This window comes from Falco punctatus, assembly GCF_963210335.1.
Source record: "Falco punctatus genome assembly, chromosome: 16".
Classification (NCBI taxonomy): Eukaryota; Metazoa; Chordata; class Aves; order Falconiformes; family Falconidae; genus Falco; species Falco punctatus.
Genome location: NC_137596.1, coordinates 3,337,828 through 3,356,323, shown reverse-complemented (window position 1 = coordinate 3,356,323; position 18,496 = coordinate 3,337,828). Strand labels below are relative to the sequence as shown.

Genomic DNA, 18,496 nt, shown 5'->3' with positions numbered 1-18,496 from the left:
TGGTGATTTTGTCTTGACAGAGATAATGTTGTACCACTTTCCTCACTTTTCTGCAAGGATTTATGCAAAAGCACTCATAAGAGCAGAGCTACTAAGGTCAACGGCTCTTACAGCCTACTCCACTGGCAGAAGACAACAGCTACACATCCCGTACAGGCTGGAGCAGTAGATCACAGGGAAAGCTAACCCCTTTGACAATGGTGGTCTGAAATTTAAAGATGAACTCACCTGGATTGGCAAGACGGCTACTAGTGGGCCCCAGGATCTGATAGGGATCTAAAAAAAAAACAACCAAACACCAACAAAAGCGATTTAAAAAAAAGTTTCATTAAAAAGAAACAACAGTTCATTACTATTTATTCTGGAAACCAGTTCAAATTTTCAGTTTCTTTCTTTACTCTCACTGCCTCTTCACCTAGGGCCTGGAACAGGCCTGATGTGTTCCTTATTTCTTATTTTAGCAAACGACCACCCATTATTTATGGAATCCAAAATGGCACAGTGTTTCTGGCATTGGTTTCAGACCTGCCTGCTTTCAAAGACTATAATCTCTTTGGACATACCCTATGCTGACGTGTCAACTAGAAAACATGAAACATGAAAAGCAAAAGTGTGGGACAGTGGAACAGTAATGAATCGGGAGCAAATATATTCCTCCTAATAAAAAGAGCTGGACTGTAAATGAGATTTTCAAATTCACTTCTTAGCAGTTGAGTTTGCTTCCCTCTGAGGTCAATGAAATGTTCACCCAGCTCTCCCCTACTGAAGCAAAGAGAGCACTAGAGAAAGGAGAGTAAAAGGAGTTTGGTCACTGGCTCAAATGAAGCTGAGTGTTCCTTGAAAACCCCACAGTGCATTTATTAGGAATGAATTCCTTCCCTTTTTGTGGGGCCTCCTCAGCCCTAATCTCTACACTTCTCCTTTGCTTCTCTCTGGGTTTGGTGATTTGGATCTGTAGCATTTGCTCGTGGATTGAATTGATGCCAAAAGGACCAACCCCCTAAAAAAATAAAGGGGATAGAAAGCAGCTGTGCAAAGCAGAGAAGGTGGTATTTAGCTTTTCAAAGGCCCCTTGGGAAACTAGCAGGAAACACCACTGCTTGCTGCCCAACAGGGTTTGCTTTTCTTATTTGGTTTTCTTTGACGCAGGAGAAGCCCTGTCGATTCTGTTTGGAGATACTTCCATTGAACGTTGCTGCAGCAGAGGTGAAGAGGTAACGAGCAGACACTGCACTGCTGCAGCATAAACGGTTCCGTGCCCCTAACTGCTTCACGACCTATTACACGGCATGTCATGATGCTTCAAAGGAGATGCAACCGATGCTCGGCGCTGCACGTGACTCAGCTGAAACGAGGATGTTCCTTTTGAATGGGGAAGGACAATGCAGTAAAATAGAAACAGTTTGGACCAATTGCTGTCACTGCTCTGTCACAGTTGACTCATTATTCTAAGACTTCCCTGTAAGGCTCTGCCTGTTTGTCCTGTGCCCACGGTTGGTGCTGCTTGACACATTTATTCACCCAATCTAGTACAAATCTAATGACTTAGCAGATGCAGTGGGAACAAAATCAACCATTACCTGGCTGGGGCCGTTGCTGTTCTGTTGTCTTATTCACATTTTGCGTCCCTGCAACAGGAGGGCCTGTAAAGACACAGAAAGATCTTATATGTACTAGAAGAGAAGAGGAGGAATGAACAGAACAGGGCAAGTACAAGACACATTGAACAGGAATAAGAGTGGCTGCAATGGGAAAAGTTTTCTAATCCTAAGAGCTGATATTTTTGAATTTGCACCACAAAACTAAGAGATTTCACTAGAAATTAAAAATCTCACTGTACAAAGAAGGTATGGAGATGAGGAAAGAAAAATATTATGTAGATACTTTATTAATTTTCTGTCTTTTATCGCAACTAAACCTTCACTCTAGTTCACATCCACGTTTTGAATAGAAAATGGGATTTTTTAAAATGTATAAATGCTGACCTTTTCCCATGTTGGAACTTCTTTCCATATTTATTGGAAATGCAAATTCTTTTTTAAAGCAACCTTTTTATGCAAAAACTTTTGGGTTTATCAAATCAAACATTTTGTTGAAAACATCACTGCCGTTTCTATAAATCACTTCAACATCTGTTCCTCCTCTTCAGAGCATTTCTCATAACAGAAAATCGTAACTCAAAGAGTCTTCACATTTAGCATGTGCGTAGCTCAGAAAGCTGAAAAGCAAAGGAAGTACAATCTGACAGCCAGGTTCTGCCACATTTACTTGCATCCACTAGTATCTTGTTGAGAGTCAAATGTGCCCATCTTGCACTGCTGCACAGGGATGAGCCCCAACAGTGGAAGCAGAGGAGAGTGTGGCTCAGTATCAGCTGGTTATGTTAGCTGGAATACAGCCTTTAGGGACAGGGGATTGGTATTTCTAATGACATGTCACCCAGAGTGTACTTGGAATTCAAGGACACTATAAAACTAGTAAGAAACAAGAACCATTGCACAAGTAGGGCTCACACAGTAGGGATGCTATCTGCCTGCTGGACTTTGTGTAGAATCTTACTTTCTGAAAAGTAGCATGAAATTCTCAGAATCTGCCCAAGCTGTCTGTATCTGTGCCTAAAAACCTTACAGCAGACTACAAGCAGGTGGCTGACATGTCCAGAGGATCTGCTCCTGGCCCCGTAATCAAATCCTGGAAGTATTAGAGGTTCGTGCTATCATTTTCAATACACAATTCAATAACAAAAATATTTCTGTCACTTGCTATTTCTTTTCATAACATAATTCTAGCTCTTATCTTACTGACTGTCCCCAATCTTCTGCCCTTCTGATGCTCATAACACAAGCCAGCCATGCCCGTCTTCTCCCACAGTCTCATTTTGATCTTCCATCACAGAATTTGTGATTCCCATTGGGACAACTTACTTTTGGTGAGGCCAGAATTCATATTACTGCCCCATCCTGTTCTCCTGACTGCATCATAGGAAGGATCTAATGACAAAAGACAACAGGCACAGAGGGGTTGAAATCAACTCTTCCCACAAAAAAAAGAACCAAAAAAACCTCTTGCAAGAATCTAGCTTCATATCTTGGTCCCGACTGGCTTGCAGATCTGTTATTTTTCCTCTCCCATATCACCTACGCTCCCTTGGCCCTCTCACAAAAGCAACAGGGTGTAAATACAGTGGTTGGGACTAGCTGTTTGGGCAATACTCAAGCCTGACACATTCTGATCATGAAGTATAGTCATTGCGCTCAATGGAGTTTAATGTGCGACTCATCCCAGCCAAAAGGAGACCCCCTTTCTCTTATCCCGAGATGACAGAAGACCATGGGCAGAAAAGGAGGATGAGGTGAACCTTTTTGTTATTTCACAGAAAACAAATGGTGACTTTAAAAGCCAGGGAGGCCAAGGACTTGCCATGCAGAATAAGGAAGCTATTTTAACAAGGGCGGAAAGGGGAAAAAGCCTCCTCTCAAGCGAAATTCAAAATACCTCTCTGACCATGCTGCTGGAAAGGAGTGAGCACTGCCTGGAGCCCCGTTGGGCTGCACAGCACAGCGGGGCTTTGCAGTTCCCTGTGGAAACATCCAAGGCACTTGCACATTCCTCCCAGCGCTGGGAAAGCCGCTGCAGCTTTGAAATTACAGCCTTCTAGTTATTGGCATGAAAAGGAAAACAGAGAAGGGATGGGAGAGGGAAGGGGAAGGGAAGAGAGGGAGAGAAAGAGGAGGAGGGAAGAGCAGGGAATGGGGGAAAATAGAGCTCATGTAATCTGCTCTTTTTATTTTTATTTTACTTATTTGTTTTTTCCTTTTTTACTAGAAACCACAAACCCCACTGCAAATAGATCAGACTGAAAAACAAACCGCTATGGTTTCAGCCTGGTACAAAGATTGCGACGGGACATCTCTGGAAGATGGAGGTAATAGCTCCAGCCATGCTGTGCCCAGAAGGGAATCTTGTGCCTGCTCCCATGGATGGGCAAGGAGCAGCAGGGCTAGAAACTGCGCTGCAGCCTGCTGCTGTCACCAGGGAACTTCATCCCCAAGCTCAGTCCTCAGCAGTTCTCATTGTTGTAAATTTGCACGGGTGGCATTTTCCTTGCTGGAAAGCTGTCAGGCAAATCTTAACTTCATCTGAGTGCACCCGGAGCTTGGGCTGCTGCTCTGTCAGTGACTGAAATCAAGAGAGCAGAGATGAGGTCCGAAGTAACCACTGGCTTTTCCCATGTCCTCTTTGCAGCCAGTCTCTGACTTTCATTTCTCCCCTGGGATGTCCTTCACAAGTATTACAACTAGAGCTATTACAGCAATGTTTTGGAAAATATTTTGAGAAAAAAACCAGCAGAGTTCTGCATTGAAAGAGAAAGGCTAAGCCTCAAAAATTTCCACTGATTGAGCTACATTTTGGTGAGCTCAATCAGAAACTGTATGCCATTACATCATTTTAATGGCAATGTCACCTACATGGTGATCCTGTTAAAAAGAAAGGTAACAATTAATTTTCCAACAAAAAAAATTACTTTTACATGGGGGAAAAATTCCTTTCCAAAAAGTAGCAAACTTATTGAAAATTTTCAGTTTTCTCTGATTCTTTTGGGTCAGATAATTGACCAAAATGAGTCAACTGCTGCATCTTGGTTGATTCAGATGCATCAGCATGTTTTGAGTAAATAAATAGGCCATCATCTGGGTAGATGATCCTCCTTCAGATGGGGAAACTTTGTCACAGAGTAGGAGCCTCCTTTGCTTACAGTGTAAAATGCATCTCCTGAGGGTTTTTTTTGAACCAGTAAGTGGCAATATTACAATCAGATGTGCTGACCAGGTGTGTATTGCTACAGCTGCTTGGACTTTACAGGATCAAGGCTTGGTTCTCCAGATAAGTCTGGCTAAGTCTTGTCAAAATTAACATTCAAAACCTGTCTGAATGGGTGTCCTTGTAGCATAGGATTTAGGAAGTAAAATGTCACCTTGGAAGGATGGTGCACCTGTGTCTCAGCCCAGGTTTAATCCAGGTTTCGAGTGCCTCAGATGAGTCACTTTGCTTCAGTTTTCCCTTTTATACTATGGATTATGGAGTAAAGTGTGGGCAGATATAGGGGCAGCCATACTTGTATCGTTAGGGTGAGACTTAGCTCCAAGCATGACTTTGCAATGGTAAGAAGGGTTAAATATGATAGTTAGCAATATAGGCTAACTGTTGGTATTGAAACAATACTGCAAGTTTCCAACTCGTTCTCTTCCTCTCAAAAAAAAAAAAAAAAACGGCCAAATCCACTAAGCTATTTTTGTTTTGTTTTCACAAAAATCCGTGCAACGTGAAAGAACCACACCAGCCCTCCCAGCTTCCAGGCCCAGACTCTAAAGCTGAACGTGTTTAAAACAAAATGGAAAAGGCAGAGCCAGGGAACCTATCCAGAGACTCGAGTTTCTGCAAAAACAATATCGTTCCCGGGACCTGACGCCCAGTGGCTCAAACAGATCCTACAGAACTCCAGCCAGACAGTTAGTTACACAGAGGGTCTTATCTGTCATTAAAACCACTTGGATTTTACACCAAAACTTGCTGCGCTATGGAAAGTCAATTAAAAGACTTGGATAGAGGTCATCTTCTGGTGTAAATCAGCAAAGAGCTATAATGAAGTTAGGGGCAAATTTATACTAACTAAGGATCGGGTCCCCAAGTCTGTTTTAGTCTTAAAAGGCCCAGTGGAACAACAGTCCTATGACAAATGTGTGTTCAATACAAAATGGAATTACAGAGCAGAAAATAAATCATAGATGCTTTCAAGAAATGTCATTCTGCAGCTGTCTGGTTTATGTCCAGAAATTCCCCAGAATGAATGCATACTCTATTATAAGTAAGGTAAAGGATATTAATAATGCTTTGCACTTTCACAGCACCTTTCAACTAAGGATCTCACAGCTTTGCAAACATTCACACTCACAGCGCGCCTGGGAAGAAGCTTAAATATAATTTTATTTATTTACATGCATAAATGCACTTTCCTCAGGCTTTAGCTGCCTTTTCCAGATGAACTGGCTTTCCCAGAAATCAGGCTGTGTGGAAGAGATTGCACAGCATTGGTCTCTGGACCCTTTCTAACCTTGGTTTATACTTTCTCACCCCAAATCTCCCTCGGCTCCTGCCCCACCACGCTCTGTGCCATTTGGAAATTCTCATCCTCTGCTGTGCAACTCCCCTTTCAAAATCCATTGATTCCTCTGGAATTAAATGTAAACCAGAAAAAACACAGTCATGAAACAGCCTGCTAGGCTATACAGAAGACTGAGAAAAGGCTTAGAACATGGCAAAATTGGCAAGATCAAGATAGGGCATTAGGTAGGCTGTCCTGTAAAGTTCAAGAAATGAGCTAAATTATGCAAACCCCTGCAGTTTCTTGTCAGACTCTGGTGCAAAAAAGGAAGGAGATGTGGGGAAGAAACTGAGCAGTGTGTCCCAGGGATCCCCTGGCTGAGGCTGTGGGCCATGGAGGAGGAGGGCAGCTGCACGTTGTGCTCTGCAAGCACAGGAGGTATGGCATCGCAGTAGGGAAATAAGGCAGGCTCCACCGAACCGCCAGCCCCTCCTCATCTCACACCTTGAGTGCTGCTTCGGTCCCGTTCCCCATACCTCTGGGTCACATTTAGTCTAAACACACTAATAGGCTCCAATATTGCTGGGGGCAGATGGGCAGACAGGCACAGACTCCCTTCCCTAGGAACCCAGGCTTAAAATCCCCAGGTGGAGTTCCACACCACAGCGAGGATGATCCCAGACGCCTGGCAGTCCTTCCAGTCCAATGAACAAGCCGTTAGGGAGTCGGAGTTTAAGATATGATGCATTAGAGAGCAAACCCTCTCCGATAAGCCTTTAAAAGTTCTTAAAAAATTGTAAAAGAACCCAGTGCTTTGTAAATGTGAGAGCTTGTGGCGGAGGGGAGAAGCAAAGGGGGACATTTCAACTGAACAATAGGCTCACAGTCCCTGCGCTTCCTGAGCTGCTCGCTGAGTGCTGACAGCCCCTTCATCCTGCTCTCGCCATAGGAGCTTTTTCAGTCAAACCAGATTCAGGCACTATTTTGTCCTACCAGCCTTGATAAGGCTTTCCAGGAGAACAATGGGCACTGGGCTGGTAATATCCTCATACAGTGGGGCCGAGTCATTTATGAACTAAATGCTTTATAGGCACTATAGGGGAATTTTATTTGAAATGCCAGCTATGCTGGCGTAGCTCCCTTAATTGCAAGCAAGGCTGGGAAGGAATAGGATGGCGTATTCATCATGTCATGGCATCACTGGCAGCAGCAACAGCTCTTTCCCAGCCAGGTACTGTCTGCTTTATGAACTGCTGGGGCTCACTGTCAAGGCACAGAGTGGCTGGTCTGAACATTAGCTCCTGCTGGCAGACCCGTGGGCAGTGTCATGCCTGGGTTAACACGATGGCCATGGGACTGCATGTCCAAACTGAAGAGAGTCATGAAACGTAACACCATATGTAACACAGGAGCATCCAGATGCTGAGCTCTGCCTGAGCAAATGCTATCCCCATCGCATTTCCCTTGTGAGAGGGGCCCTGTCGCAGAGCTGAGCATGGCTTGGAACCACCCAAGAAGCTCTCATCCCCTGAGATGGGATTTCTTCCTAAAGCCAACTTTTGTAGATGTCTGGAGAAATTCATGTGCAGCAAACTTGTGGAGGCACCTAGATTCCCCAGCGTGGTAGGTGCTAAGCAATAGAAATTGCCCATCAACCTCTGCCTACTGGAGCTGATACCTGCAAGGAGATGAGGCAGCCAGAGGATGGAAAGTGGCTTGTTCTAAGTCATACAGACAGAGCCAAGAAGAATATATAGGTAAGTTTCCCAAGTCTCAGTGAATTGTCTGTCTGCTTACTAACACTGCCTCCGTTTCCCTTTGAAACACACTGGCAGCCTCTGACCAAGTCTGTCTTGCTGACTTAGATGGATAATAACAGTTATGACTGGAGTCATTTAGCCATCGCCTATTGTATTCCTCACCACAGCATCTTGAGGTTCTTTCCAAAAAAGGTTGAATGACTCCAGTTCACTGGATGGAAAAAAAGCCCAGACCAGAAATACAGGAGGACCTTCTGCTGAACACCCTGTCTGATTTGGTTAGGGAGCACAGGCACTACATTTCCAGACAGGACTTGGCCTTACAGGTTTCAATGAAACAAATCAGGGGAAGGGGAAGGCTACAAATGTGAAGTGGGCTATCGGACCCACAGGGTTCTCCATGCAGAACACAGTCTGATTTTTGCAATGAGTCCTTCTACTTCAGTAGGAAGAAATTATCCTGGCTTGGTGGCTGGAATTTAAATTAGCTTCTCTAAATGGGGAAAGCAGAACCAGGTGTCCTAGGGGATCCAGACTTGTGATTAATCTAAGTGGTCACTTGGGGTCTATTTTGTGGCAACTACTTTATAGGGAAAGAGAGAAAGGAGGGCATAGGACCTCACTGCTTTTCCTCCCAAAGTGAAGTTGTGTGTGGTGGCACTATTCTGGTATCTTGGAAAAGTCCCAATGTAGGCGCATGGGAACAAAAAACACTGCTGCTTGCAAACCAAACATGTAAGCAAGTTCTGCCAAGCTGCTGAGCATCCAGCCCTCACACTCCCGTCATTTAACCTCCTGGAGATCGCATTGAAGAGGTGGGGCTGTGTTTAAAGCCAGTTGGAGAGAAGAAACCTAGACTGTGGGTTTCTGGAGGGGCAAGGAAGCCAAAAACACCTCCAGCTCCTCCTAGAAACATTAGACGCATTGTTTTAAATGATGGCAGCAAACATAAAAGTTGTAGAGCCTGTAAGGTTCTTCCCAGGCCCACTCTGGCTCTAAGTACTAAATGCTCAGTACATATGGTGCAAAACCTCACAATGTCAGCAGCAAGAGATTTGCTTAGATACAGTTTTTCTTAGCACAAAGCCGTGAAGACTCTGGATGTTTGTCTGTAGGAGGTTTGACAGTGTGTGGCAGAGACGGCGGAATTGGACTAGAAAACAGAACAGAGTATAAGGAGTCCTCTGGCCTTTTCAAAAGGCTGCAAGAGGTTCATGCAAGTTGGCAATGAGCTTCCCAAGTTTAGCCCCATGGCACACACCCAGGTACAAGTTACATGTGTGTCATAACTGCGTACACTGAGGCCTCAAAATCTCACCCACAGTATCATTTGCTTTGCAATGAAGTACTTTTCAATTTACTGTTTCTGCTAATTAAAACAATTACTTAGCACGTATGGCATATGTCATGCTGTATGTCATTCACAGCCAGTATTACGATGACTGTTCTCAGGATTACGTAAGACTTTCCAGTGCCGTCAAGCACAAAACTCATTCGTTTCTGCTTCAAGACCACAATGTCCGGCTCCTTGTGCTAAAGAATCACCAGTAAGGGATCATACGTGGAATTAAATAATCCTAAGTCTCTCCACTAAGAGGAAGCAACTATTCTGCATTATCAGGCTACTTGATTATTTCACAATTAAAAAAAAAAAAACCACTATTATCAAACATCTCTATATTGCTATTAACCTATTTTAAGAAACCAACATGGAGACCAAAGCCCAGGCTTGGAACAACATTGGGGTTTGACCTGAAGTCAACTCAAACTAAGCGGGAGGGGACTGACTGCTGGATTTACGTCACAAATCTGTTGCAGAGCATGGACGTGAAGAACAGGTTTAACTTGGGGAGTCTCTGAAAGTAGCTGAGAGCCCAGTTATTAAGCATTACTATCCTTATAGACATATAGATCAGAGCAGTCAAACATTTCCAACTTAACTCCTATTCTAGATCCAATGTTGGATTAAAGTACTGTGGCTGAAGCCCGTTTACTTCCAGCATCAGACAGGTCCTGGAGCTTAACATGGCACATGCCAGAACTAGGATTTAGGATTTTTGAAGTGGACTTATTCAGCTTGTACAGACAGGGTCACGCTTAGGGTAGTCTTTTCTGAAGCAGGTCACTTCAGCTTCAGATCTGCGATCCCTCTCCCTCATTAGAGTTAGGCTGCAGGGTGACATGAAGGAGCTCCTACACACCACAGCTCGAGCCTGGAGCTCGAGCTCTGCTCACCCGCTCAGAGGAGGGCTCTGGCCTCCAAAATGTGGAGTCACTCCCTGTTTGCTTTAAGCCATAGGTGACAGCCCCCAGTTGTGCAAGTGTGGCTAGAAAAACATCCCAGAGCCGTGCAGCGGTGGAACTTCCTGATTCACGTCTGAGTTACCCTGTGCAACGCTTACAAAGACACATTATGAAGAAAAGGAGGAAGTAATGAGAATTCTTGTTGTTGTTGTTGCTTTTTTTGAGAGCAGCAGCAGAAGTCCCAATGCACAGTTCATGAAGACTGTAGTATGTGTCCTAAGAATCCCTCCCAGAGCCAGCTTTGAAAAGCAGTCACTTTCTAGCCAACATACATGTTACTGAGCTACGCAGGACTGCAGACACAAACAGCCACATGCAGACAGGCACGCTACTGAGCAAAAACAGACACACAATTGCATATTCTGGAAGGCACCTTTCTGAGCGCCCTTAGCACACGTATGTACACATTCATCCAAAACACATATACAAGTGTGCACAAATACACAGACAGCACGGTGTGTATTTTACCTGCCGGCACACAGGGGGTAAAACCAAACAGTTAACGTGCTTGCAGCTTGCACTTACTGAAAAATGCAGAAGTAAAGAAAAAGAAATGCATATTCATGGGGAAAAAAGCTAGACGCAGCAATATGAACATAAGAGAAAAGGGAAGGGAAGACACACACATGCGCAGACATTGCAGCAAGCATTTTTACAGCATTTGACTCGTTATCAGGAAAAAAATTTACTCTTGTCTTAGGAAACAGCCAAAGCGCTTCCAAGAGCTTTTCACTGAAGGGACTGCACCCCAGCAAACGTGTAACCCCCCATGCATGTGCAATAACATAGCTTGCAGTGCACCCTAGGCAAAAAAATAATAGCTCTTTTGCTGGGAGAAAAGGAAGGATAATGGTTACTTAGAAAGTGCTCCAGACAAGCTGTCAGGTTGAATTCAGAGAACTGGAGTCTACTCTGGGACAGCGCTGGCTCAGGGTGATCCCTTGTGAGTTGGGTTTCCTGCCTGCTACAGCTTAAAGACAACGATTCTTTGTTTCCAGTTTTTCTGGTGAAAAAACACACGCCTGCCTCTGAAGAGGGTCAGGGAGAAAGCAGACAAAACACTAACTCTGGAATTTCAAAGGAAAACAATTAAAAAAAAAAGAAAGAAAAAAAGAAAAATCCAAGAGCGCTAGCTACTGTCTCTTCTGAAATCATAAATCCCTGGTTTTGGCCACACAGTTGAAATAAAAGAAGGACCAAAAAAAACCTCCCCTTTTTCTGCTGCGGATCTAAAAATGGGATGTTTCATCACCAGGCACACAAATATCATCGACAAATGTTTTAGCATGTACAGACAATTAAGAGGGCATAAAGCTGCAACTGCTTTTCCTCTGACAGGACTATGACTGGAGGGTTTACAACCTTTGCTGGGAACAAGAGGCCTTACTGACACCCTCAAAAGAAGACTTTACTGAAACTGGTCAATACTTTTCACACAACAACCTTTTAGACCTGGAAAATGGCCTTTTCAAGAGAAGAATTTTATACGGGAATTTGAGATTATTTTCCTGTGGGAATCGTGCTTATGCAACTATGCTGCCTGTGGTCTCTTTGCACTTCTCTCTCCAGTCCCCCAAAACATTTGGACCTGTTGCCTGGAATTGTCACTGAATGTGGCGAATGGGAGAGATGAGTTTTAAAGAGTTCCTACCAATTTAAAGGAAACTGCTGGGGAAAGAGTAGAGAGACTGCGGCCCTGAAAGCGAGAAAAGCAGCTGGAAGGGCTCACATTTTGTTAGGTACCAGGGACGCTGTGTGAGAGAGTTCTTATTAATGCTCCAACATCAGTAAACTCTTCCTTAGGGGCTCACAATGCACAGGGGTACAAGACCACTGGAAACCACACTGTGTGAGTTTCAGAGCTCACTGATTTGTTTGTGTTCTTAAATTTGCCAACGACCTAACAAAACATACAAACAAACACACCTTATACCCAAACATCCTTATTGTTCACACAAACACTTCAATAATGCAAATATAAACATGGGATAGCCACAGACTCCTTTGTCTCCTACATCCATATTCACGTATTCACACCAATTTCTTCCCTCTTTGAAAGTGCAGGTAGCAGAGCAGTTTTTCCTGTGTTCTGCTTGAATTGAGGTTGGATTTTGGACTTTGGGCTAGTGCTGGTTTACTGCTATTCTATGGTAACTGTTTTGCCTTAGGCTGAGCCTGACGTATGCAGAAGACAGTGCTGGAGGATAGAGACCCATGCTGAATCCAGCTTTTTAATCAAAATCATACATAACCTGAAAGCTGGAGACAAATTGCCACACAAAATCATTCCACTGAATTCTCACGCATGATGCGTGGGTGTAGCCCTCATCACCCGAGCCTCCCTTCATCCCACTCTGCCACCTCCACTGCACAGATACCCACTTCACTGTGTATCAGCACATGCCACAAAGCAGCACATATACCACACCAGACACTCCTACATGCCTGTTTAGACACATGTGATTTCACACATGAACACGTCATGATTCTGCCTCTTCAGAAATTGCCAGCACTGCCCTGCTTGGGTTCAAATCCTGCACAGCATTTAGGCTGGTGTATGAAACACACGACTTATGCAGACCCCAACATACTTAAAAGCCAGCAAAGGCTTTAAAAATGTGTTGGATTGAGGCCAGAATGCTCACAACCATCCGGGACACAACCCTTTGGCCTCCTAAATGATGTTGTATGTGAATATACTTTCCATTTCCCTATGGAAACCTACTTAAATGACACCATTCTGAAGGCAAGCAATTTACAATCCCCATGGACTTTGGCAGATAATGTGGTCTCAGATTCTTCTCCCATGTCTCCAGTACCTACAGTAGGTCAGTCATTGCTCCAGTCACGGAAAATGAAACAGCCCATCTCTCCGGTGGAGTGCTGGGAGTGGGACACAAATCTTTCCATTCAGCAATGAGAGCAACCTCGTTTCATTTTCCAGAAAAGTGTTCTCTAGCCAAAAAATACTGGTGATTTTCATTAAAGCAATTTATTTCTCAAAGGCAGCTGAAGACAATTTGTACCAATGACGCTAAATACCATAGTTTTGAGTGTTTATGAGGCTGAAAAGCAAAGAAGCTCAGGCAACAAGAGTCCTTTGAACACAACAAGGTTTCTACCTATCTGTTCTAAGAACAAAACGCGTGTGCTGTGTGCACCAGCTGTGCAAGTTTACAGTTTCTGTTTCTGCTATGAAAGCAGTTTAACTCTCCTAAAGCAGGGCTACAGGTTCTCGCGCATGCAGAGCTGGCATTGCAGAAGTGAGAGGTCAGAAAATAGAAGGGAAAAAGGGAGTAAAGTCTGCAGCTGCAACCAGCCAAGGCTGACAGCTCCAGAGCCACGGCATGAAACCCTGTCCTGTGACAGCAGCGCTGCCCTTGCCAGCATGGGCCACAGGTCAAGTGGTGCCCCATGCTCCTGGCTGACACCATCCTTGCTGCGGCTACACAGCTACGTCCGTGACCAGTTTGGGGGAGAGTAGAGCTGTTTGCTGTATCGGAAGCATCTGCATCTGTCCTGTTGCAGCTGTACCTTTTTGTGCCATGTAGGTTCTTTTTTCCAGTATGTGGGTGTAATATGTTGTATAAAGCATAGTGTAAGCGTACGCAAAGAGCATGCATTTCTCCTTGGAATTTGCACAAGCAGGTTATTTGCATTAGCTATGTGATCTTAGAGAACACGCAAGAAAACTTACAGGAGGAGTGAAGAAACCAGTATTTTTTTCCTATCTCTGACATTTATTGTACTATCTGATCACCTCATCCTGCTATTGAATCCTCAGAGGAAGGTGGTTAGAAGAATTTGTTTGTCTCGTTTTATTCACAGACAGAGAGAATTGTTTGCAGGATTAGTAGATTCAAGATGTACTAACATAAAGAAAAATGTTTCATCTTTTGAGAAGTTAAGAAGACAGGAAAATACTTATTAATAAATCATTATTTTCATTCTGAAATTCCTTTTCCAAAAGAATATCATCATCTTGATGCCAGCCCATTAAAAAAACTTAAAAGGAAGCAAGGAAAATCTTGTTGCCTAAAACAGACTAGACCGAGGCCGAGGAATTCCAAGTCCAGTTCTATGTTCATCATGAGTTTCTTTTGTGATATTGGACAAGACACTTCCCTCTGCTCCCCCAATTCCTTATCTGTCAGCCTGTCATGTCCACATGTCTCTTATCCCATCGTCTTACCTCACAAATAATATTTGGAGCATGAATCAGTTACAGTAGTTGGAAGTGGGTTGGTGTATCCTAGAACAGTATTTGGGCATCACATGAATGCAGAGGAAATTCAGGCGTTGTAGGAAGAAATGGGAGAGGAATAGATGGGATTTCAACATTTCTATGCTAGTTCTTAATTTTTATTTGACTATCCCTGGGGTGTGTTTAGTCCTTTATTGACACATGATGAAAGTACCATGTAAAGTTACAAACGCCTAGCTGACAGAAATCAAATGCAAACTTCTCTCAGCTGCACTAAAGAAACACACTTGAGGGCAGTAAAAATGGAGGGCGAGGAACATTTTTTTCCCTCAGATTTCTTTCTGCCTGAGTGACTCTAGGCCCAACTTGAAAAGATAAAGGGTATAAAACATTCAGAGGAGTGTAATTTTACACAAAGCATTTCTCTTTAATAAAAAAATCACGGCTTTCCTCCCTTTATTTTTAGCAACCACCTGGCCTGAGACAGAAAGAGCACAGTCTTGGATGTCCGTGTGTGTTTATAGGGGAAACTGTGGAGAAACACGTGCGTGTGTGTCTGTTTTATTCAAATAGAAGCAAGCCTAGCTTTTATTAATTTTAAATAGATGAGCGTTAGCGTCAAAGTAGTCAGCCACAGAAAAAACTGAGTGGCTTTGTCTCTGTAATGTACCGTGTTTTATCAACTGATGCCTGTCTCATAAAGAGAGAACAGCATGCCAGGGAGCAGACAGCTCAAGTGGATAGTTATATGCCAGACAAAAGGAGCTGCTGTAAAAACCAGCACTGATATTGTGTCCTGGGTCCAGGACAGATGTTGGAGGTGAAATGCAGCACGGTGCAATGAGAAAGAAGCGCTGGCTCTAAGAGCAGTGCTAGTCAATGAAGCAGCCAGGCACACCGTGCAGGAGCTTGTTAAATGTGGGGTCTCAGCCTGCTGTAGCCTTTCAGTGAAATGGGGGGGGTGGGGGGTGGGGGGGGGTGGGGGCGTGTTTGCCTCTCTCCAGCTGCTTAAATAGAAGACTTTCTGCCTTTGCCTGCTATTCTTTGAAATGCAAACTTGGGGCTCATCAGTGAAGCCATGTCCTCCTGAAAAGCATAGAGATGTTTATATATGGGGTGAGGAAACTGTCTCAGCACGAGAGCAGACTGCTTCTAGGCGGGTTATCTCATATAGCAGGCATAAGATTTCACACTTTTCCCAGAACCTTTTCAGACAGAGGAGCTGAACACAGTTCAGTGAGCGAAACTGGTGTTCCTGCAGTTACACAAAGGGAAAAGAAGACCAAACCCAAGGATCCTAGGTCTACACAGTAGGTTACAGAGCACAGGACCGGATTTTCAGTCTTTAACACCCTGTTTGGCCTTTAGCAGTTCAACCACCCAACTGTGACTTACTGCCTTATGTAGGTAAGGAATGTGCACCATACTCATCACACCAACTCTCATAATTTTATCATGACTGAGAATATAATTTTTCATTAAGAATAAGGAAAAGGAACAGGACTGTAGCTGCAGAGAAAAACCTGAAAAACTTAAACAACTCAAAAGCCTGAAGGAGCCTCAAGTGTGCTATTAGCTTCTAAACTTCAAGGTTTCTAAGCTCTATCTACATGATCAGAATTTCAAATAGATTAAAAATTTGGGGCTATTTGAAAAAGAAATCAAAATGTTCCAAAATGAAAGTGTCAAAAAGATACACTTGGTCTTCTTTGCTGGTTGAAACTAGCTGACAGATTCACGAATAGTTGTGGAAGACCTGAGTGGCCTTTATGGAATAATGGAATTTATTGTGAGAAAATTTTATCCTTTCAACTACGAACTCACTCAGGGAAAAATAGTGTCTCAGTCCTTGCTATATATCTGAGATTTCAAACTGTGTAACAGAAAGAACAGAAAACATACCACCGTCAGCTCCTGAAAACGGCAGATACACATTTTATCCCTGGCAGTGTCCAAGGCCAGGTGGGATGGGGCTTTTAGCAACCTGGTCTAGTGGAAGGTGTCCCTGCCCATGGCAGGGGGGTTGGAAGTAGATGATCTTTAAGGTCTCTTCCAACCCAAACCATTCTATGACTGATTTTATGATTATGCCACACTGTTGGCTGGACAAGTGGAGATGTGATTTTCAGCATGGACAGGGCTGCAAATTGTGAATTATTCTATTTTAACCACGTTGTGCATGCATAGCAGATCAGAACATTTTCACTCCAAGGATATTATATCAAAGGTCTAGTTTTAACCCAATCAAAAACATTGTGAGAGCACAGGAAGCCATGACATTTATATGCAAAAGACTGACCTTCTTTGGTGGCAAGACGTGAGGAAGATTCTGTGTGGGGTGGAGTATTGTAGACCAGCAGTGAGCTACCTATAATGAAAAGAAAAGGAGTTATTGCAGTTTGAATGTGCTCTGCCAGTGGAGAACCACGCAGACGGGTAGAAAATGCTATCACTAGGATCTACAGACCAAATTTTTCAGACAATTAGGTACACATTTTCTATGATGGATATGAAATTATTTTAAAAGCTTGGTAACGGTGTGTCACATGTGCTACTGTTTCTCCACTTGCAAACCAAAATAAGGACATTTGCCTCCTTCACTGAGCACCTGGATGTCCTCTGTTGAAAACTGACAGAAAAGGTGAGGTTTAGTACATCAACCTGATATAAAAGGGTGAGTTTATAAATAGCGCATTTATACAGGTACAACATCTACCCCAGCAGAGCCTCTAGAAATTAATATGGCACAGATTGCATTACAGGATAAGGAAGAAGCTTTTCTCTCTTTAGCTGTGATAGAGAAATTTCCTGTGTGAGGAACATACAGTAGAAGTGACATGAATTGCACTGTCAGGATCTGAACATTTTTAGAGTGTCACATGCTTAGAATTGGGCCAACAGCTGCAAAAATCTCACTGTATTCCAGCGTCTCCCATGCTTTGTGGAATTTGAAAGTAGCTTTCTTGGTTCAGAGCGGCCTTTCCAACCAGCCCCTCTTGAAACAAAACTATTCAAGAGGAGCACAAAAAAAACCCCATGGGGAGGGTCTTTGCTTTGTACAGCTTGTGGTGGAAATGTCCCTTTCTAAGCTTTCATTCTCCTGCAAACTCTCCTGGAAATGGAGGAAGAGGCCCTGTGAGCTCCTGGAAGCCAGCATGTAATACACATTTCATGGCTGTCTAGTTATATGTTTACCCTCCATAATCTTCTAGGCTTACCTTTCCTACAGCTCTTTGAAAAAAGTTTCTACTGCATCAGGTGGTGACATTCTTAACAAGGCAGAGGGTCCTTCTTTGTAGGGACTGATGAAGTGAACTGGAGCAGGGCACCAATCTTGCCATGGATGGGTACGGATGAGAAGTGCTTTACAGACAATTTCTGCTCTTCATATCTACACAGCCCTCTGTTCAGTGAGATTCTGTCCCCTTTAAGGTATTTGGTCCTAAGCAACACATAGCAAACAGTATAGATTTCTGTATATGCTGTGCTGCCCCTGAGCATCCCCAGATCCTTTGGCAGGGCTAAGAATACCTGTTTTGTGGGTACTATAATACTAACTGATTAGGATCTTGTGACTAAGCCACGCAGTCTCCACATTCCTCTAATCCACATGATCCCAAATAACACTGACCTCACTTGCCCCTCAGTAGTATTCACACTATGTCTCACTTTCCTGTGAGAGCTGAGGATTAGGCAGTTCACTGCCAGAAGTAATAGCCATTGCAGGTGCTGGATCTTATTGGCCTCATGTTCCTATGGATTTCTTTTCTTTCCCAAATGCAAACAAAGCCAAAGACATGCACAAGCCAGCATGTACACAGAAGCAGAAGGTGTTGGAAAACAAAGACTGCCTATGGGGAGTGGAGGATGGATGCTACCAGAAGCTGCAAGAGGGGATGTTTCGAAAGACTGGGATGGATAACATGGTAAACCAGGAGGTAAAGAGTGCAAAGGGATCCCAAGGGTACCTTGACTGCAAAAGCTGCAGAGAGCTAAAGTGATTGGCTTAAATATTTAGAGAGATTGGCTAGTCTTTTGCTGCTGCTGGAGAAATTGCAACTGCTTTCTCCACCTAACTCACATTTTCATCAGATGGTTTCTAGCTTTCACATTTCTTTGCTGAAT

General features: G+C 43.6%; 1 protein-coding gene across 5 annotated transcripts in view; it reads right to left on the bottom strand.

Moving 5' to 3' along the window:
* The window catches only part of FLI1 (Fli-1 proto-oncogene, ETS transcription factor), an 86,766-nt gene that overhangs the window by 3,350 nt on the left and 64,920 nt on the right, over positions 1 to 18,496 (bottom strand). For 3 of the 5 annotated variants that reach the window (XM_080366622.1, XM_080366623.1, XM_080366624.1), the window contains 4 exons: positions 16,671 to 16,739; positions 2,925 to 2,990; positions 1,581 to 1,643; positions 229 to 276 (listed from right to left, as the gene is read on the bottom strand). In XM_080366622.1, the coding sequence (XP_080222748.1) occupies positions 229 to 276; positions 1,581 to 1,643; positions 2,925 to 2,990; positions 16,671 to 16,739 (246 nt within the window). The remainder of the gene's footprint in view (positions 1 to 228; positions 277 to 1,580; positions 1,644 to 2,924; positions 2,991 to 16,670; positions 16,740 to 18,496) is intronic. The other 2 variants (XM_080366625.1, XM_080366626.1) reach the window with 1 other exon arrangement.